The sequence below is a fragment of the Varroa jacobsoni genome, unplaced genomic scaffold (genome assembly GCF_002532875.2).
Source record: "Varroa jacobsoni isolate VJ856 unplaced genomic scaffold, vjacob_1.0 scaffold_551, whole genome shotgun sequence".
In the NCBI taxonomy this organism is placed as follows: domain Eukaryota; kingdom Metazoa; phylum Arthropoda; class Arachnida; order Mesostigmata; family Varroidae; genus Varroa; species Varroa jacobsoni.
The window spans coordinates 227,336-249,347 of NW_019213453.1; the positions used below are offsets into that span (position 1 = coordinate 227,336).

The 22,012-nt window shown below is 41.2% G+C and overlaps 2 protein-coding genes across 4 annotated transcripts in view; both read right to left on the reverse strand.

The window, feature by feature from the left end:
* Positions 1–128: 128 nt before the first annotated feature.
* Positions 129–8,244, reverse strand: LOC147753339 (uncharacterized). 2 transcript variants are annotated; one of them, XM_086968681.1, is made up of 2 exons: positions 8,000–8,244; positions 129–1,899 (listed from the first exon to the last, which is right to left on the reverse strand). In XM_086968681.1, exons 1-2 carry the CDS (start codon positions 8,211–8,213, stop codon positions 1,787–1,789), a joined length of 327 nt encoding a protein of 108 aa, XP_086824807.1. In that variant the 5' UTR covers positions 8,214–8,244; the 3' UTR covers positions 129–1,786. The 2 variants fall into 2 exon arrangements, 1 of the variants encoding a protein (XP_086824807.1); XR_015311475.1 differs by lacking the exon at positions 8,000–8,244 and adding an exon at positions 2,392–7,993 and having other exon boundaries at positions 1,770–1,899.
* A 2,964-nt stretch (positions 8,245–11,208) lies between these two features.
* Positions 11,209–22,012, reverse strand: part of LOC111261367 (utrophin) — a 91,407-nt gene continuing 80,603 nt past the window's right edge. For both annotated transcript variants that reach the window (XM_086968679.1, XM_086968680.1), the window contains exons 7-17: positions 21,645–21,754; positions 20,938–21,053; positions 19,449–19,509; positions 19,038–19,174; positions 18,485–18,695; positions 17,979–18,067; positions 16,488–16,927; positions 15,860–16,119; positions 14,905–15,354; positions 13,804–14,141; positions 11,209–12,021 (exon numbers count right to left, since the gene is read on the reverse strand). In XM_086968679.1, coding sequence (XP_086824805.1) covers positions 11,834–12,021; positions 13,804–14,141; positions 14,905–15,354; positions 15,860–16,119; positions 16,488–16,927; positions 17,979–18,067; positions 18,485–18,695; positions 19,038–19,174; positions 19,449–19,509; positions 20,938–21,053; positions 21,645–21,754 — 2,400 coding nt within the window. In that variant the 3' untranslated portion in view covers positions 11,209–11,833. The remainder of the gene's footprint in view (positions 12,022–13,803; positions 14,142–14,904; positions 15,355–15,859; positions 16,120–16,487; positions 16,928–17,978; positions 18,068–18,484; positions 18,696–19,037; positions 19,175–19,448; positions 19,510–20,937; positions 21,054–21,644; positions 21,755–22,012) is intronic.

Consider the following 22,012-nt stretch of genomic DNA (forward strand, 5'->3'; position numbering starts at 1 on the left):
TAAAATACCAGCCTACTAGCTAGACGCTTATTATTTGATTAGATAATTAATAGAATTTCGGCAGTGTTTCCTCCATTTAGAACGTTAAAGATTTCTATTTAGGCACTAAAAATCAATAACACACAAAAAAAATGATAGAAATAACATGATTTATTATTATTTTGGTCATTTTGCGCATCATATCGTATGAAGTATAGTACAATCGCTCATGCTGCAGTTGCTCGTTGTTGGCGCTACTGTCAGTGCAGTACCTGTCACTGCCATATACGCAGAATATATATATATATATAAACATAAGTACGCGCCATTTATCTAGCTCTTCCTGATCACCTTTTAACAGTAGCGATACTCTACAGCCCGCTAACTTTATGTCTTTGAAGAGCGTAGACCGTACTGTGTCAGGAACTGCGGAATGCTGCGTGTAAATTGATTGGTACAGGCACTCTCGACTTGGTCATGCTCCCCTTTTTTCGTTGACCAAGAAAGTTTTGTTTAGTTGCTCTGAAGCCATTTGTAGGCTTTTTTTCGTATACCAAGCCTATTAGCAGACGAGCTAAAATAAGAATAGAATAAACTACAATATTAATTATTTCTCATATATATGTGTGTGTGTGTATACATTCAATTTGTGTTCGCTGTTGAAGGTCTACCCATGCGAACCCACCATCGTAGTGACAATTCGCAAGACTATACTTCAAGTCGAATTAGTCACAGTCACTTGCAATAGCACAGGTAAGTGGCTGGTCGTCAATAGATCGTCTGAACAAGACGCTTGGTTGATGTGGACAAAACTTTGCTTGTTGCAATATACTCCCGGTGGTGACCCGAACCTGCCTCGTGAGAAGCTCCTTTTGAGGTCTATACATTGCAGGACTACTCGCGAGGATCGCTTATTTGGGAATGTGTCCAAATATAAGATAGGCTTTGTTTTTGGGGTTCGGATCCAACCATTACTGGGAGCGGAAAACTGCGCAGCTCTCCGAGCAACGCGACGGAGTGACGCGGAGTTACCGCCGGCCAATGGGCGATATACTGGTCAGCGCCTGGAATGAGCACTCCAGGCGTTCCAGTAGAAAGAAGGTCAGAGGGAAAGCACGTCAAAAAAGCGCCTAAGTCTGAGGTGCGAAATCGTAATGGCCATCGCTCATATCATATAATCAGTATGGAGCGTTACAGTTTATTACTGCTCTTATTGCAGATCATACCAGAGCTAAGAAAAGCTTTTTAAATTTCGCTGAGGTTTTTATCACATTATAAAAAAAATATTGTAGGACCGTTGGAATCTTTAACGATGCAGCTACAAACATTTTATAAAGATCTTCAATCCAGCCACGAATGGTCTTACGTAAATGCTACGAAGTGCACGGGTACACGTCATATTGTAAGTAAATTAATACGATTGATCAACGCTCTACAAAGCACCCTCAATAGGCTATAACAAAGTACAAAATTTCGTATGGATTATTGCAGAGGGAAATCGGTATTTTTCATTATGTTTACAAGATAGATGAATGGTTAGTTGGGTGGACATTATTTCTTAAATTTCGTTTTCGTCCAGGATGATGGTTGGACCCGGGGCGGGCTACGTACGCTCGTTTAGATCCCATCTGATCCAGGGTCAGGCTTAACTCCTGGCGATATCCTCATGAAATGTTGACGCGTTGAAGCGATATCGGCGTTTTTGGTTGTCGTTAAAAGCGGAAAGCCGGTCGGGGGAATCGAATCGACTTTTGACTGCAAGCAGCTGATGGTTCTTCTTGTCGTACCTGTTGTTATGGCACTAGTCCTAGCTAGGCAGATCCTCAGTGATGATCACTCTGGTCGTGATGACTGTGGTTGAATGGAGTGTTGGGTCAGGTCCGTCGCCAGGATTGGTAAACAGCATGGTAGATCTATCCTCTATAAAAAAAGATGGCACCGGTTACCAGCCGTTTGAAAGAGGTGCGTTTTTTACGTCTACAATAGAAGCAAAGGAAGACAATGATGCTAGAAGCGCGGGCATGCATGGATGTGTGCATAAATAAAGCTTGATGATTCGGTAAAATTTTATATGTCCAAATGGGGCATTAAATATACGAATACTTATATAGATGTATGGACGTGCTTAGAAGTATGCCAGCACACACAGTTCAGACCGTCGTACTATGATACAATTTCTTCATTAAACGCAGCATAAAAAAGTGTTAAAAGGTAATGTTGTTCTTAGTGTGACGTATTAATTCGATACGAAGTATACAATGGTGTGATTGGTGCCACATTATTAGATAAAACGCTTACAAAAACACGACCTACTTTTAAAAACTCGTTCCATAATAATACTAGTGTAATAAACTCAGTCCATGTTAAATATGTTGGATGCAAAAGTCATGCTACGCCGTCGATGTCATTTACCATTATTTCGCAGTAAATTCAACCCGTGCAAACATATCCTAAGTAGTCCACCACACACAGCTGCCACGAGACGCAGTGAGTCGTAGAACCTACAATACTACGTGTCCCTAAGATTAGCGCCCACAAATGTTACCCACTAAGCTATCGCTGGTACAACACCCGTTAGTCTAAGCGTATTCGTCAATAGCGTGCATCTCTTCGCGAACAAGCTCTCTTCGATCAAAGCTCATTTTATAATGACTCACACATTCTGTCATTCCTTATTTGTTATATGATTCTCCTGCGTGATCTGCAGATATTACACGATAACTTCTAACTTTGTCTGTACTATATGACACGTATATTATATCACTAGGAAATTTATTCTATGTATTTTGTTAGAATTTCAACAGACAACAAGCATGATTTTGATCATGTACACGTATTTGAGTTTATTGTCTGTTATTCTTATTTCGGTTTGTTGACTTTCCGTTCCGTTGGGTTGTTTTCTCGCTCATTGCTATTCGATTTTCCATTTATACTCAACAATGATAAGATACTCCTTCGTCTCATCCAACGCAGGACGTATGAATGGCGCCAAAATTCAAAGTACCTCGTTCAGGCGTCTGCTCAAATCGTTTTTTGCAAAGTCACTCTTTCATCATGTACATAGTATTTCCCATTCATTTTATGTTCCTTCCTTTATCCGCACCCTCTTCGCTTATGTCGAATATTTTCTCGTAATACGCCCAATACGTGAGCCACGTAACTGCCTCCTCATTATTATTTTTATTGTTATTATAATGGTTAGTATTCATAAGTGACTATGTAAATTTTCGCCCCACATCGTTATTCCTCCTGAACAGGCATATTGTTCCTTGTCATTTATAATGCACTGCCAGACAACACGCTAGCTTCTTGCCATTTCGCTTTCATCGATTCATATTATCTTTAAGTACGTCCCATTATCCCTTATATTATACCACTAATATTATTATTGTTATCATTATTCATGCGTGTCTTATTGGCTCGTTTGTCTTTTATAAGAATTTTAAGTAGAATAATGTTTTTCGGCAGCGCAAGATGCTTTCGAGATTTCTGTGTTCGGTTTTAGTTTCTTTTCCTAAGCGACGTTCGTACAATTTTCGTTCTTTTTCCCTCCCATCGTTAGAGCTCCACCATCTTATATGCAATTATAATGTACTCTTCCATATATATATATATATATATATATATATATATATGGGTTATCTAGGTGTGCGACACAAAATTAGCATTCGTCTCATCCGTAAAAGGCCTATACGCTGTTTTTAGCCGCAGTACCGAATCATATGTAACCTAACGACTATTTTTCTAACCAGACAAAGCCTTTTAAAACCTTTGATCGTACCTTTTAACTTAGATTATGCCTAAATCACAAATGACACGAGCTGTTCCAAACGTTCACTTGATGGAAATCTGTCTCTTTAGATTTCTTCCTAATATGACTGCTTGTTAGAAAATTATTTCGAATTCTTAATTTAATAATCACTCTTATTATTATTGCCATAACATCGACATCGTCGTTATTTGTTTAAGACATTTTTCAGCTTCTTCTTCATGTTTATTCATAGTCATAATGTGTATGTCTGTGTGTTTGTGTGTGTCACATTCTACTACTACCGATACTCGTTCACAGGTTTTATTTTCTCCAAATTCGGCCTTTATATTCAATATCAGTTTACTTGATCTGTGACCTCTATTATGCCCCCTCTTCGAAGGTTCATTATGATTAGTTCTGCAATTCGTTATTGTTACATCAAACATTAGCCCACAGTCTGGCTTACTTTCCGCTGGAACCAATACTCTACACACAGGTGTATATCCGTTCTTTTAAGATAGATATATCTATTTCGCACGAATCGAGTTCGAATAACGGAGGCTATGCGCGGCTCAATGAAGTTAGGATAGCGTTCACGAGACACGATTGGCAGAACGGAAGACCTGATCTGGATATGAAGAGAGAGGAACTTGCATACTGGAAGTTCCTCTCTCTTCATTACTTTCGGAAGCTCTAAAGGTAATGGCGAGCGTACAAGTGGCGACAATCGCTCGATGCCACCTGAGAATCCGGCGCGTCTGCCACGTTTGCCACGCCTGGTACCGTCGCTGCCAACGAGATGTCTACGTTCGAGCTATATCGTACGTTACATTTGTTTGCTTGTCGATTTTTTCAAGGGTTTATATTTAGTGTCTATAGAATAAATTGGTGCAAATGGCACCCATCCCCCCCATACCGCCATGTGTGAGTGTCGTATAGCTTACTTTAGATGTTCAATCCCTTTTAGTCGCCGTAGAGGCGAATACTAAGGGGTGTAACGATGATAATAGTATTGGTAGCGAATGTTCGGGTCCCAGGTCTCAATACCAAGGAAGATATCGCTATGGAGGTTGGCATCGTAGAGACATGGCCCTTCTAGCCAGTTCATCATACCGAAAATGGTAGCCCCTATGCTTTCCGGCTTCCAAAAACGTTTCCAAAAACATTTTTCAAAGAAAAAGCTGTGCATATAAGTTCTTAAGCAGCTCGCCTATATTATACTGTTCTAACTCAATCGTTTTGTAACATCATTGTCCACAGCGTATTCCTTTCTATGAAAACGATTTCTCCCAAACGTTTTGTGTGAATAGCAACTTAGTAATTCTATTGCCATATTATTAGCCTCATTGTCATTACTTTTTTTTCACGGATACTATTCTTAATTTGGAGGAGGCATGAGGTGGTGATATCCTTCTGTGTGTTAGCCACCTGAGGGAACGACTGTTCCCGAAGGGTCATTGATTACGAAAATTACCTTCTGTGCATATCTACGGCGAAAGAGCCATCGTCAGTGTAGCCGTTTTGTCAATATATCTTTTGTAAATACGTTAAATAGCTCGCAACGAGTCAAATGTAGCTGTTGCTTGCTTGTCCTCAGTTTTGGTTATAAGTACCTCCTTTACTTCCCATCTTTTTTGTGTTTCTCTGATTTTTTGTTTATTGTACGCCGCTCGCTACAGTTTCGCTTCTATCTGGATGTGTCGTGTATATGATGTCTGAAGCACCTGCCATATGTGTATCTATACCACGTTATCGCTACATACGCGTATATATATGCATTGTACCGTAATAGGTAAGGGATTAGGGAATACTATCTCAGCAGCCCCTTTATTTCAGCGGTGGCTTGTTTACGAACGCCACATAGTCATTAAATCGCATTTTCCGTTTTATCCCTGTAATATGATCATTATGGAGTTGTACAAAAACTCAAACAGGTCTACGGTCACAGTATACTCAGACCTTATACAAAAAGGCACATAACACTCAAATAATGTAACTAGGTATATTCTGTTTGTTAGTTCCTCCTCTCTCTCTTTCTCTCGCATTGTCTGTGCTCGGACATCTTTGCTAGTTCCGACATTTCCGCCTGTTCAGTAGTTCGCTTTCACTTGTTTTATCGCATGACGTTACACAGCTGTCTTATCATTATCCGTTCATTATAGTCCATTGTATTTTTATAATAGTAGTTATTATTGTTATCGGTTGTCGAGAGGGCAAGTCAGCCCATGAATGCCGGGGTGGACCTACATCGCGATAACTGAATGAGCATACGCTGTGCTATGTTCGTCGACCATGCCCCCAACGTCAAGCAAAGCCCGGACAATTAGCAACACGAGTTCGCTATAGAAGGTCCGATGCATTTGCTCTTTATTGGAAGCACCGATATGCTTAGATGCCTGTGCCTTTTATCATCCTTTACATATATATATACCTCTGCATTTTTGTGTTTGCTTATCGTAGCCTCGTGATCACCCTATCTTCATTGAGACATTATCGAATCCAACTGCATCTTTGTTTGCTTTCTAATAATCATCTTACCTTAGCTGTGTGTTCTAAAATAGCGAAAGGTGAGGTTTTTGGGCAACCCGAACAACGGCCCACAATTTAATATCGTTGTAGAGGAAGACACCGTTTCAACAACCCCTTCCCCCTTCAGAAATGTCGTTTACTTTTACTACAAACGCCCTAAAACGCACACTTTTCGTCTTTACGGCAACCTAATTTCAAACTGTGCCAAGCTTGCCAACTTTTAAATCTAATCTATGTTTTTCTACACCATTTTCTCTTGGCTTTTTTTTGTAATTGTTATCTAGCCATGAGTCTTACCTACATGACGTCCACAGCAGCTAGTCATGGTCGGCCCACCCCAGCGAGGCAACACCACATGTCTGTAGATTTTATCATCGTTAATACTATTATTTGTATTAATATTTATAATTATATATTTAGTATGCAAATAGATAAACAGCTCAGTGCTACTCTCATAGGAGGCCTACCTGCCGTTCACCTGCTATGTACATTGTAAATGACCGAAGCGTCGTCAGTGCAGGACAGATCCTGTAATACTTGTTCGAGTAACTCCAAATGTCTGCGCGGACCACAGCAACTCGGTAGTGTTATCGTCATCATTATAATTTCATCATTATTTCATTAATTTTTATAATTTTTTGGTAGGAAGGAGAAAGCATAGTCATTGTCTTTGTGTAGTGTCTTTACTAGTCCTACATTTTGGTATTAGTATTATCAATCATACTACTATTTTTGGTATCATTAACACATGGCTGCTTGAAGCTTTTGTCAACTTGCCAGCCATCAGGTTAAGCAGACGACATCTTTCATCTAATTTCATCCTGCGTTCACTTGAAACCTGAACGCTTTAAAATTTTTTGCTCCCCATAATGCGACTGGCTTCTGCGACAGGCCTTTTTAATATGTGTAACTTCGCTTCACGCCATAACATATGAGGCGATGGTGGGTATCCATCAATGGCTTGTACTTGTCTTGTTAGGTGAGCGTGCCTATCGTAATCGTGACACCTCTAACGGTTTTATGAGTGACCATTATTTTATACCGAGTGCCTAAGACTCATATCTGGCTTGCAGAAGCGTTTGTACTCGACAGCTTCTGTCGTTCCTCCCTCTGGGCTGAGTATCAACTAGACAAGAATGTATTGAAGGGGTCAGCCACTCTGTTGTTTGTCTAACACGTCGTTCCGGAGAGACCTTCAAAACATATATACGTTCGCTTTTGGTACGTTTCTAGATTTTCCTCTTCGGCTGTTGATGGATCATTCGACTTCATATGAATTGGATTAATGCCCCTGTTTAGTTGTTCCGTATAGACGAATTCATTTAAGATTATTGTAGATATGTGACTTAATGTTTGCAATATTATTGATTATTTCTTTAAATCTAAGGTGTTGATTTTTTATACATTAACATTCTGCGTAATGTTTCTTGTGAAAACTAAAGTTTCTCGGCATTAGTGCCTCTAGCAACAAGTAGAGCAGTAATGACCAATTTCGAATACATTACGAGTAGCGTGCAACAAACTAATACTGGTATTTTGTAAAACGAACTCTTATTGCAGTGTCTATGACATTATCCTTTCATTTATACGGAGACAAAGCTTTGTCACCCGATTTCGTAACTTTACAATCATACATTCTCCGTAACCTTTTGCTATCAGGAAAAAAGTTTCTATTGACTTAAAAATATAGCCTTTTTAATATCAGCTAGTCATGTTCGCCTCTTTTTGGTAGCTTCTTACTAGATAGGTAATTTTCGTCGACAAAAATAAGCCTCAAAGACTTGCAGTTCAGGGGCAGTTCAGTAACGTACTGTTTTCGTTCTGCATCTCCATTGGCCTGATCATCATCGACAATACCGGTGTGGAATCTTTGCTCAGTGTTCATTGGGGCATCCAACGACGCAAACGTCTTGCTACCATCCTCAGTCATTGGCCCTTGATAGTATTCACACATTGGAGATTGCTTCCATCCCTCACCGGTCTCACGGACAAACGATTGCTCTGCAATGGACCACGCATCCAAATCTCGGTCCAGTTAGCGAATCACAAAAGCACAAACTCTACAAAAATTGACTAACCTCTAGGATCGGGCCATTATTCCTCTATACACAGGCCATATACCCAGAAGGGCCATCACCTAGGACACACTTGACCTGACTGACGGTTGTCGATTTTCGTTTGTGGTGTTCGCTTATTGTTACGGTTATTTTTTCATGATGTTACGAATGCTGTTATTAAGATTGATTACTATTTTTTTCGAATCAATTTTGTCTCACTCTCCCAGGTCCACGCAATGCAGAGACACACACCGTCCCTAAGCAGGGCGAAAAGCGGGGTTTGAAGGCTTTTCAAGGACATTTTTCCTTATCCAATGTCAGCTGCCTAACATGTGATGTGCCACAGTCGAACATCGTGTTAGTTTCAGATTCGCGGGGTGGCAACATCTCGTATCGTCCACCTCAACAAGTGTTCGCTTTTCAGTAAACCTATCAGTACCTCGTATCTTATATCTTCTGGACAATAGTCCGTTACCGATCTGTTTTTTTAACTCTATCTCTTTTTCTTTTTGTCAAAAGACAAAGTCTTTTGCTACAGATGCGGAACTCGGCCGTTTCTATGGACACAATATATAATTAACTACCATTCTCTGTCTCTTCTCAATTCGTCTCTGTGTAATAGCAATCTACGTTCACTACACGCTTGTTTATCGCAAAGGATTTTTACTGCCAACTACTTCAACTATTATATCATTATATATATATTATATGGCTAGTTACGATAATAATTGTTGTTATTATTAATAATCAGCTAAGTTATTTTTGTCGTTTTTATACTTATTAGAATCAATGTTCTCTCGTCCTGACTGTAAGGGTTGCACACTTTTCAGGTGTTTCCCTTTACATCACTTGTACATTATTGGAGCGTTGCGCGCCATGTTACATTATTTGTAGAGTTATCATTTTCTCGCTTTGTCATCCTCACAATCGCCAGCCTTGTCTTCACCTTTTTATCGGCGTCTGTAGGTTTTCAGATATGGGAGAGGTCTGTGGATGATGCGTACCTGTATTTTGTTGTAGCATTCGCGCATTGATCCTTGTCTTATTCCTTTTCTTGTATTTGTATCCGTCATGGAGCGGTGTGTGCTAATAGTATTTTAATTATTTCCAATTATGTTTAATGGCAAAACTCAGCGTAATAATGCGATTGTGTTAATTACACGTATCAGTCTTCCTACGTCACTCATTGATTTGCTTGTTATTGTTGTTGCCGTTGTGGATAGTTCAACTGTACAATGACAAATACGATGTCTAGTGGGTCTGGATAATGTTATTCGAGCTTGACTTGACAATATTTTCATCGTAATAGATAGGTTACATGGTACATGTGACATGTATTCTAACAGGTCGATGAGCTGATGATCCAGTGAATATTTTTACATAATTAGAAATAATGGCTTAAGCTCAGGCTATTATTGAGAGACCTATGGGTTTTTGGAAATTGTGTGTGTGTGTGTGTGTGTGTGCGTGTGATCAAAAATAACATGGTACCAATTCATCTATTGATATCCATTGAACTATTTTTATGTACGATGGTTTGTTGGTAACATCGCGATACAGTTTAATAACGAGCCTAACTCCCACAGACTGTTTAATAATTATCGTCACTTCATTGTATTGCCACACCTGACGACACTGAATATACACTGTTTCGTCTAATTTTCCTTTTGTGTCCATTTTGTTTGCGAAATGTACGTGATTTACTCTGCATACAGCACGTAAGCACATAGGTGAAACGAGCCTTAGTAAACGTTCTTGCTGCCTCTTGCTGCTCAGTGTCTAGCCATGTTATATCAAACACTGTCCAGTTTTACTTAATTTTAAACATATTATTAGTCCTATTTATATTATGGTTACTAAATACTGCCTGGGTCTCTTCTTGTCGTTGCTTTTCTCGTCTTCCTGTTGCTGCTGTGCATCCTGCGAGCATTCGGGAAGAAGGACCAAGAACGCTGCATACGAATCATTACACACAGCAAATAGTTTGCGTCAGGGAGGTCTACGTAGCTGCTCGACTTTCGCAATTGCAATATTTTCTTCTGCCCTTCAGACCGCCTCAACCATTTCGCTATTTCACTACCGTATTTTAACCTATTCATCCTTTTCTATCGTGTTCCACCATTTTTCAATATAATTGACAAATATGACTATTTTCTAATACTGCAACTTCTTAATCTCTTTGTCTCTCTCATTACGGTGACTGTTCTAATAGAACAACCTTTTTGTTTTTTCAGTCTCTTCTTTTATAAACTTTCAAGGATTCCATTCGCGCGCCGCATCGGTTCCCAGCAAGGTACGTCGAACTTTTTCGGGGGCTCTATCTCTGCCCCCTTCTATTTGTTAGAACCACGTTTTATTTGACAACAATCATTGTCACTTGATATCGTCGTCATTAATCCTGTTGCTTTTATTGTGCTTTATTTTTGACTTTTAGGTTTTTGTCAACTTCTCAGTCACCGTATAACTCTGGTTCGACTCCATTCGGAGCCTCGACTACTAATTTTCAATGGCGACGGTGGTTTCGTTAAACGCAGTCGTTCCATTCACCACTATATCACTCGTCATCTCGCATTGGCTCCGTTCGAAGACAACTCAGAGACGCAGGCGCTTTGGAGGTAAACAGTTCGTTATGAGAAGAATGAGGATGATTGCATACTGAGGTCCTTCCATACATAAATTTCTTTTTAAATACAGGTCTTATTTTGTGTAGCACGTCGATAGCGTTTCTCTTAATCCTCACTTCTATTTTTTACGTCGACGAATATATCGTTCACCGCAAAGTGACGACCGTATTCTTTTAATATACTGTGACCTTGTCATGTATGCTAAGTTGCCTATCCATAGAGAGCGTTTTTTTTTTATATGTGAGTTTGTGTGCCCCGGCGAGCATCGTTGTCTCTCTTTTTTGAAGAAATATGATAGACGGGGAGGGGCTAAATGAGAACCTTGCTATTATAGTTCCGACTCAATTTGTTATTACCGCCCCGTTACTTCGTCTATGTCATAGCTTGTTAACTTTTAACAGATCGCCGAGCTGCGCCTGTCGGTTCGACTGTTTGTTGCCAACAGGGCGTCAACGACGAATGTAAGGATCACATTAAGACTACTTACTTCGAAACTTAATCATGATTAATAAGCACGTTGGTTATCGTTGTCAAGGTGTAATACAATAACCGCAAACTCAATAGGTCCCACTTCTGAACTTTTTAACTTCTTCCGGGGAATGTTTGCACCCATCTGGTTCAGCATTAAGCATTTTCTGCGCGCACTATTTTTCTTCGTTAGCTTCTGCATAAGAGAGAAAAAAGCTGTATGAGTGGTTTCTTTGTTGGCTTTCTGGTTTGGTTGCTTCCTGCTGGCTAATTTCCTCTGCTGATTTCCTGCTGATCAATCCGTTGGCGTTTCCATCGGTTTCCATGGCTCTATGCGGATGAAGAACAGTTACTAATATTTACGAGATACGATGATATCCATTCTCTAGCTTTGCTTTTGGCTTTATTCACTAAATATACTATAGTTACTCATAGTCTAGTCCATTCCTGCTGGCAGGATGGTGGTTTCGGAAGGCCGCGTCAACAATATCGCCATCGGACAGATCATCTTCGTCTTCGAACAGTTCGGGGTGGAAGCTCTCCATGACGCGGCCGATGTGGCTGGCCATGTGAAGCAAATTACCCATCTGAAGCGCAGATCCACAAGCACCCACTATTTGACGTGGCGAAGTGGCATAACATAGATGTCATGCATGGGTGTTTGGGATAGTACCGAATTGACCCAGAGAATTGCAAGGGAGTAACAATAATCGATTGGCGATAAAAAAAGTTTCAGGTGTTCGGAAAAGAAATTTAACAAAGTTCATTCGAATTTTTTATTGGTTTAGTTGAAATGGTTGTTTTGGATTTCGGCATTTTGAGATGTGATGAATTGAACATATGGGTGTGTGCATGTGTATGTGTATGCATGTGGGCGTAGATGCGTATGAACCGTTCGGTATTTAAGTGAATAAATATAACAATGGCACCAACACCACCGGGGTTGAATACAAAAACGAGACGTTAAATTAGGTTAGGACGTAGTTCGACCGAAACCGATTGAAGTTCCCCCAACGGCAAGGGCACACCATTTCCAAGGCAGCGTGCGAGTAGAAAAAGCAAAGGTTGAAAAGACGAGTTAGATTAATTGTTAGCAGTAGAATGTTAGAAGGTTAGTATGGTTAGATGGACTTTGCCGCTAGCTTTGCTTAAACCTGCATTTATAAGCTGTAATCATAGATTAAGATAACCAGCTTTTTATTTGGTAATTAATAGCACAATAATTGTGTTCATCGTACAGCGTAATCACGATTCTGAAGAGTTTAAGGGCACTTTTCTAGGCATAAAGCAACTCCTGGCCATCGTCACTTGGTCCAACTAGTGGTGTTTACTAAGAAAAGATTTGGCCGCTTTCATCGAAAGGAACGCACCCATCCATGTACACCAGCTTTAAATAGGTTTAGTGATTTCTCATTAAGCATGAGACCATTCAAAGTTAATCTGTATGAGTGTCACAGTAGCCCCGAGCCGGCTAAGGCTCAAGACGGCCTGAGGTTATTAAGCGCGACGTAACGAAATACAACGCTAGTTTACTTGATAGCGGAGGGCGATGTGCGCGGTCTCTTTGTAGAGGTGGTAGAACGCCGGCTCGGGAAACGCAGACAATGGCGGAGTCATGGGGTACATCGGACTTGATGCCGACTGGGGAAGAGGTGGGGGTGGAGGGACCAAGGCCAGTCGAAACCTCTCACGGCGAGCTCAAAGCGAGCCGACTCCTGATAAATTGATGCACGCCGACTGGCTCATTGACGATTTTTGAGTGCTATTTGTATCGGTACTGGGCGTCAACAGCGGATCACTAAGAACCCTAGTATCATCAGAAGGTCCGGGGTTTTCATAAGCTCCGTCATAATCTTGTCTTCTACCTTGTTTTTTTTACCACTCATGATTGGCCACGTCCTGAGCCACATTTGGGGCCGCTCTGGCAGAAGTGTGCATATCACTTCTGTGAGCTTGACTTGATTTTGACGGAGACGGTTATGCTTTTACGAAAGCATTGGTAATCGAAGAGGACGCAAAGTGCACATTTGCTGTTCTCACAGCAACATTGGGTTTCCTGCGCAACATCCCGTGCTCCTGCTGCTCCAATGGGATTCGTATAACGATTCAATCGAGTAGTTGACTGACGACATTTTGATGGATGCCGAAGAACCAGGTGTAGAGAGTGGTCGAGCATACGGAGATGAAGAATATGACTTGGACGTCACTGGTGGCAATAGTTGTGCTATGGGTTGCCGCATCGACTGGATTCGTAATAGTTGTATCGACTCCCTAATGCTTGTTGACGACACAGATGGTTGTATTGGTGGTGATTTTAAAATAGTTGAGCTCGGCCATGAGATTTTTGTTGAAGTTGTTGCTGTTGACCCATCAACAACAGTAACAAGTGACTCACCTATATGTCCACTCAGTGCGGAACCTGGCCGCGGCGTCGAGCCGTTGAGCATCGGGTGGCCAGCGACCACATAGTCCGCATGGTCCGGTCTGCCAAGAGCGGGAGTGATGACTGGGGAGCCCTCATGCTGGGCAAGAAGTGTCCGTAATCGACGTAATTGCGCATCCAGAGCGCGATTCTGCTCCTCGAGCATTCGCATTCGTGCCTCCAGGCGTCCTTTATGTTCCCTGAGCATCTTGGCCTCAGCTAACATCTCCTCGTCTTGGGTCGATAAACCATCGACCTCTCCATCGACGCCGAGAATTGAAGGTGTCATCGGCGAGAAGCCTTCGCTTGCTCTGCGTGCCCGGGAGAAGAGGTTAGTTAAGACACCGAATGAGTCACGGGTCAAGTCAGATTATCGGTTAATGACAGGTATAGATGCTAAGCATTAGGGAAAGGATCATGAAAATACTGATAGAGAACTAGTTATAGCTAGTTGACCAAAAAAAAAAACATAGGACTGGCACGTAGAAGAAGCACAAGTTTAATTTGATGGTCATTTTTATGAGACATGCCGATGTTGATTGCTGTCAGTCGGAACGGGGAACGGTGAGTCGGTCACGAAAACACTGGCTAGAGATGCGTGCATGCGTTGAAATGTTGACAGGCTCATGCAACAATTCACGAATAAATGGTGTGTCAGACCGGCCATATGGATAACTTCAACTGAACACCTACCTTTCCTGTTCAGTTCATTTTCCCTTTGTTCATATATTGGTATACTTGTGTGCACTTATAGGTAAACAATAAACGTCCTTTTTTACTTATATGTTTTGCCTTATATCGAAAAGAAGCCATATAATTGGAACAGACTAGCTCAGGACATCTACGTTACTTGATAACTCCTTTAAGTTTAAACATGTATTAACAAAGAGTAGTTCGCCGAATACAAGCACTAAACGTTAAGAACCGAATGAGAAAAGCAGTCGACGTAAAATTCACCGGAAAAAAAAAAACAGCAATAACAAAAAGTGTCATCAGAAAAAAACGACGGTAAAGTCCGTTATAATTTCTTTATACTACACTCGAAATCCGAACAATGTTAACATTGTCACTCACCGTAAATCCTGTAGACGTTCATATTCCGCATGAAGTTGCCGATTTTCATGTTCGAGTTCATGAATCATCATTTGCAGCTCGTCCTTCTGGTCAGCGAGGATCTGAGTAGGCGCTTGCGCCGGGCTTCGAGGCTGTAGGAACATGGAGGGCATGGTAGGCGGACTTGATGGGGTCAACAGGACACCGGGCGGCGGTCCGACGACAGGCATCGAGCCAGGCAACGAGCCCGGTAACGTCCCAGATAGTCCCCCAGGTAACGCCCCAGGTAGCGATCCTGGACCGGCGAGGCTTCCGCCAGCGCCGACACCAACTGCCATTGCACTAAGGGGGGGCGGAATGGGTGATGCCCCTAACCCGGCGCTAAGTGAGCCATTTGTCGAGAGACCATGCGCGTCTCCGTTCATCGCTGCACAGTACTGCTTAATCAAGTTATGTTCATCCTCAGAACCGCTGTAAAAAAGTGGGGAGGCAGATTTGGTAAAGGGGACATGTTATATTGAGAAAAAATTCGCTTTTTTACAGGCTAGCGTTCAAATCGTTGAAATAATTTTTTATGATTCACTTCCCACTATCATGATTTGTTCTTACCTATTTGTCATCTCCACATACAAAGACTGGCAACATAGTAAATCAGTAAAACGGCTTCGGTAATACTGGTACGGTTTATGATTATGCTGGCGTCACTGATATGCCAACATCTTTGTAAACGTTTGTATGTGACGTACATACTGCCTTAGGTTTAGAAAATGCATGCCTATTATACTATAAATTATGCTAAAAGAAATATGCCCTTAGTGTAGGAAAAGCCTTCATATACTATTTATTTTGAGCTTTCACTTTAATCAATATGAAATACGTATTCTACAGAATTGCGTTACAGTACGACTTGACTAGCAAGATTTTTATAATAGCCTAGAGTCGAGAAAGACTTGATATGAGAAGGAACTTTACGTACGACTCCGGCGTGGAATTTGATCGAGGTCTGAGCTGAACCTGCGCCAGCTTATTGGCGTAATGCTCCATCCGCGAATGTAGATCCGATGATGGATGAAGCGTGGGTGGCGATCGAGGGGCCGGACTCTCCAGGTCATCTCCCTCGAGCACTGTCTGCACCGGTAGGTAGCCCAATCGTGGGTGCTTCTTGAAGTAGCGTTTCGATTTGAACTTGTTCTTCATGATCTTCGTAAAGTCTCGAACATCCTCACCGGATGTTGTCTGTAAAGTGACATATCAGCGAGACATAAATAAGCATCAAACTTTGTCCATAGATCACCATAACCAGCTGTACGCTATCTTACTAAGCAAAGGGGCCAATTACGCATCTATGCTTTATCGATTTCACTTTTTGTGTGATATACGCACCCGTAGAACGCCCATTCTAACCTAGTATATAACTATTCAAGCTCTATACCTAACACAAGGTTGTTTCAAAGCCTAGATGTTTCAGTTTTTGTTCCGTCGGGCGCAACACAAAACGATATTGCCCGGGTTTCAAATCGTTTTAAAATCTCGCGCGTACACCCAAATCTGCTAAGAACATTTAAAGCACTGTCCAATATATTACGACAACAATATATACGTACCGCCATGCAGTATTCCTGCATGGGATGAGCGAGCTTATGGCCCTTTTCTCTCCGACCAGAAAAGAAGCAATTCTGACACAAATCCGTGTTGAAGCACTTTAGGCAGCGGTACCGAAAGCCGACAATGGGGTACTGCTTGCAAATGTTGCATTTGGCCTGGTGTTTAGCTGACTCGGCAGCTGCTAGTCGATGTAGCACGGGTAGCCAGACAAGTGACTGCGGCTCCTGCATGAACCACTGTAGGAACATCTGCACGTTGATTTCCCGGCGGCCTGGGCCAGCTCGTTCGAAACACGAACGCACTGATGGCTCGATATTTGATCCGCCAAAAGCCGCCACTTCCCCCAGTAGTCGGGGGGTCTGCACGCAGTCATGCAGCAAAAGTCCTAACTTCCTCTCATCAGCATAGCCATTCACGTCCGCGATCAAACGGAATAGATCTGTAAAGAAGAACGAAGAGACAGAACAAAGGTCATTAGATAACTGATGGGTTTAACGGAGGCAGGGCATTTTCTTGCGCTGATGATGAGAATATGCTTGTCATATTAACGGTAGAAGTATTTTATCCGTCTTTCATTGTTATTCTGTCTCTTATTGTCTTTTTATTGTTATTTGATTTTTTTTTTTGTATCTTTTATTGTTCCTGTGAAGCTCTTCTAGCTTTCATAGGAATGTAATGTTGATGAGAGATGTAATAATTCATTGTTGTTTTTTTAGTGATACTGCATCGTATGAGCTGACATTCAAGGTCAGGTTTTGTTCATATACGTGTATCTATTATTTTGTTTTCAACGTTTTATAGTATAATGAATTGTTTGATATTAGATACTTGGCAAATGTAGAAACAGCCAGGATAATGTATGATAATATTTTTGTCATTATAAATAGCCTCACTGGCAGATAAGATAGGATCATCGTATGATAAGAATATGTCCTGCAACGCTTAAAAATTTATTCAAATTCTGTGAACTTTGGACGTAGATTTTCTGTAAATACGTCAATTTATAAGTGTAATACACTCGACTAGATTGCAACTGAATTGGTCAATCTTAATCATTACGATATAGATGAATGTAAAATTTATAAAAAACAAGTATTGCAAAAGTGCTGCTCAAGTCAGGTCAGGTCGCTTTAAGGTTAATGTTAAGAGCGGTGAGGTTTATCAGAGGCTTCCTATAATCCATTCAGACATCCACTTAGGTCCTTTCTTTCGAAAACGGTAACGGCACAGCTCTCCTATTAGAACGCTGACTAATATCCTCTCCATAAACGAGAAAGGCGTACAGCCTTTCAGGCTTGCTTCCTCAAAATTCATATCTACGTTTGTTACTACCTAAATCAAATCTATATAAACGATAAGATATTGTAGCTTTTCGATTGCAGCAAGTAAAAAAATACGCCCTGCCAATTCTCTACTTGGCTTATTTAATTATAAGTTATTAATAATATGCTATACGTATCATTTGAGTAGCGTGTTGCTTCTGTACTTACACTTGAACTTATCCTCTAGATTGGCCCTGCAGAGCAGGATGATGCCGACTTTGAATGATAGCACACGAATGTGCCCGGTACGAGTGGCTCTGTAATGATATGTAACAACGATAGGAACGCGCATGAGGAAATCGACCACCGACCGAACAGACAAAAAACCGACCATTATAAGGTAAATAGACAAACCATGTTATTAAAAGAAACAAATATATCTACCTATGAAATTGAGGTAAATTCGTATGTGTCTATAAAAGTCGTTCAGAATCTACAAACGATTATCTGTTCACTATAATTAAACAAGCAATCATGCTTCGAGCAAGAGCAAACTAACGGAACGGGAGGTAAATGCGTTAATCCTGTAAACACGGCCGGGGGGTGGCGACTATCAGACGCAACCTCACGTACTGTTGGCGTTTTCTTTTTAGATTCTGCCAACTACAAAATTGCTGCATTGCAACGAATCGATTTAGCATGGAGACGTCGCCGACGCCCAGCATCGTACTTACGTATCGTATAGATTGAGTAGGAAATTGAGACACATGTCAACACATAGCGGCAGGCGAAGCAGAGCGTCGGAGCCGTGTTCTCGAATCACTCCTTCGAATACGGCTGCTAAACACTGTACCATTTCGTTGACTCCAATCACCTTGTCATTTTGTGCGCGCAGGCCGTGCTGTTCGAATGCCGAAATCGCCACGTTCATCGACACGTAATCCACTGTAATGGAAAAAGAGATGCGTACATCATTCGGAGGTGCCAGAGAAGACAACAGGAAAACCTCTACTAAACGAAACCAATATCATTGCGGGTTCGTTGGAACGGATTTTTTTTTAAAAGCTTGTTGAAATAGTGGAAAAGGAGGCGAAGCATGACCTGAGGTGAAAAAATGTCCTGCAGATAAAGCTTGTATAAAAAAGAAAAAATTGCATTTTAAACTGGTTTCAAATTGCGTAGTCTGTCTCAGTGAATGGGAAATATTGAAAACAACGTATCCGGAAAAACAGTCGTAGAATCATCCTCATGACGCCATCGTTCGCCATGAATACGTTTGTTACGTACAGCATAGTGCCCGTTGAAGATGTCGAATTTTCATGGCAGTCCGGTACGCAGCAAATCTAACAGTGTTATACTGGGTCAACGCGTCCATTAGGTCGAGCATCTTTGGATGGTCCCAGTGAGTCGTGCCTGCCCGGTGACTGTAATAAAGACACATATATCTTTTAGCACGTTCAGCACTAAGGCGTTGATTCAGACTAATAAGCTCTTGCCACAATTCTGAAGAGTGTGACTGATTGAATGGTTCGACCTATGATTGACCACTATCGCAACTCATGTAACGGCAATACCAGCGATGGTGGCGAAACGAAAAAGTCATGGCTTCCTATGACCGTTACGTTGATCGCTATAGAATAGCTGGAGGATAATGACCGTCTTATATACTACAATTGAGCACTGAATTCGAATACTTACTTTATATAATAAGGCACCTTGTTGCCCGAAACCGCTCGCTCCCAAGGTGGATCAACCGATGCTGAAACACGAAAAAAAAACAAAAAAAAAATCGTATATTTTTTTATCAGTTTACAGTTCGACTTGGTAACAAACTTTACGATCGAGTTGATTCAATGTAGGAATTCCTTTTTTTTTTATTCCTTTAGATGTAACAGTTTTAGATAGGAAAGAAGAAAGCCCACAACAACGACAATTAGATTATCGATTTGGATATATGCGATTGCTGCAAAAGCTTAGAGACTACACCTGGATACTGATTCTAGTTGGTCATTTATATGGACGCGTGTGTACAAGTTGTATATGTAAATATGTATATATCTTATAACAATGATAAACACTTTAGTGCAAGGTAACACGCTTGTATAAGATCATGAAATTGCTTGATTACGAACATTGCGTGATAGTGAGGCCCATGCGAAAAAGGGGAAAGGAAACCCAATAAAAACACGGCAGTACTATATCTAATCAGGTAAAATGGCATGCGCTGTTTATACCAGACGAAGTGGTGTTAGACAGGCTCGTATTGATCTAACACAGATCACTAAAACGTCCTAGATGCAGGTGTGTCGAGGGCTCTCCATTAACATTGAATGACAATGATTTGTTACTCACGGACAAACGGAACTAGTCAACCGGCTCCCACTTCCCTATTTTTTTTCCATCAATTTCGCTGTTTATAGCACATCTCCAGTGAACTTCATAGGGTGTCGTGACACTCCTTATATCGTATGACTCAGCTGTAGAAGTTAGTGTCACGACGACAAATTTTCTAGCGTTTTAAGGTTCCACTGATAAGAATAGACACATTTAGGTAAGTTTCACAACTTAACGATTAACAACAGTGACGACTTAGCGAAGTCGGCCTTGCCGAACGTAGCATTTCTAACCACATTGCTCAGACGGTCAGAAAGAAAAACGTGCATCGAATAAGATCTCTTGAACCTTTTCTTGAGCATGTAATCTTTGAAAGTACCGCTGGCGAGACCACTTCATGGACGCAATGGCGCCAGACGTAGGGAACTGGCCGCAGGGATAAACTAGATGACCGTACAATTTTGTTTTAAGCCGCTGGAGTCAGCTTTACGGACAAATACCGGGGCATAAATATGATGAGAAATGGCCAAATTCCGAAATCAGCAAAAATATTCTGAGGAGAAAAGCATAATAGTCAATCAGAATACGACACAAAGTTGTAGAAGCGAGAGGAAAACTCTCGAATCAACCTAATGCAGGGACTACAATCTGCACTCGGTTCCTATAGTTGTACAGAGTAAAATGGCGGTCATCGATACAGAGTTAAAAGAAAAGTTAGGACTTCCACGTGCGATACCCTATCCTTTAGAGCAGCTGTTGGCCGTCACGCAATGATATGTTTCTATCTCGAATTATAATGAGATTTAGTCTACAGTGGGCGTTACGTTTAACGGTGATCATAATCGGCACGTACCATTAAGGAAGGTCTGTTGACTGGCGCCCTGATCGAGAAGGGCGTGCTCCAATAGTTTCCTCCTTTCTTCAAGCGCAAGCTGCAGTATCCTCCAGCGGCCGTTCAGGTCCTCAAGTCTGCAAACGAAATCCGAAAAGCAGCCGACAAAGCCACGGTGGTCGCGCGTTAAAACGTAATGATGAAAGAAACAACAGTTATTCAAGTGGCGTTACAATAAAAACAGTTGTTCGTCATAATAAGGACCCCTGTGCCCTTAGGTTATGACCGCTCTGTTGTCGAGGCTGCAGGTTTACATAGAACAATGAAAACATTCACTGCTATTGGGAGCAGAGCGCCTTTTACCACTAACCCTTCGTTCCTCTTTAACGACAAAAAACATTTGCAGGTCCATGTTTTCTGCTATTATCATATCGGTATAACATCACTACGTACTTTAGCACTATGTTGCTTCTCTCCATTTTTTTAATGTTATTTTTTTATTTTTTCAAGGTTTCTCCTCAATAGCATTGAACATAGATGAATAGATGGCGCAACCGAAGGAAAGACAGACCGGCAGTAGTTCTGTTCAGGAACCCTCTGAGCTAGGTTCCACCTTCCGAAACGTAACCACATCATTATGAAATCGCGAAACTACCCACTGTGTTCCTTCTCAGTCGTACTTTACCTCCGTTTTCTATTTGTATTTTTTTTGTTCTCGTTCCACCTACCTGGAAAGGTTATGTTGCGAGAGGACCACCCCGCAGGCGGTTATTGCTGCCGCAGCCTCATTCATCCCATCCACGACCCCTTGCATCGGTGCGATTCGATCGCGGAAATCCTACAAATGACCAAAAAAGTGGGCGCAGGAGAACACAAAGCAAATAAACAACTCGGAAAATTAAAAAAATTGATATCGTATTATTATTATTATTATGCATCACATACTTTCCTGAAATAAATCGTTTCAAATACTCAGCAGATGATGCCAAATCTACAACTACATACAATTGAACATAGTATGATCATTAAGACTACTACAGCAGCTCTTTATAATACAAAAAAAGTAATAAAAATAATAAGTCAAGGTAATATAACA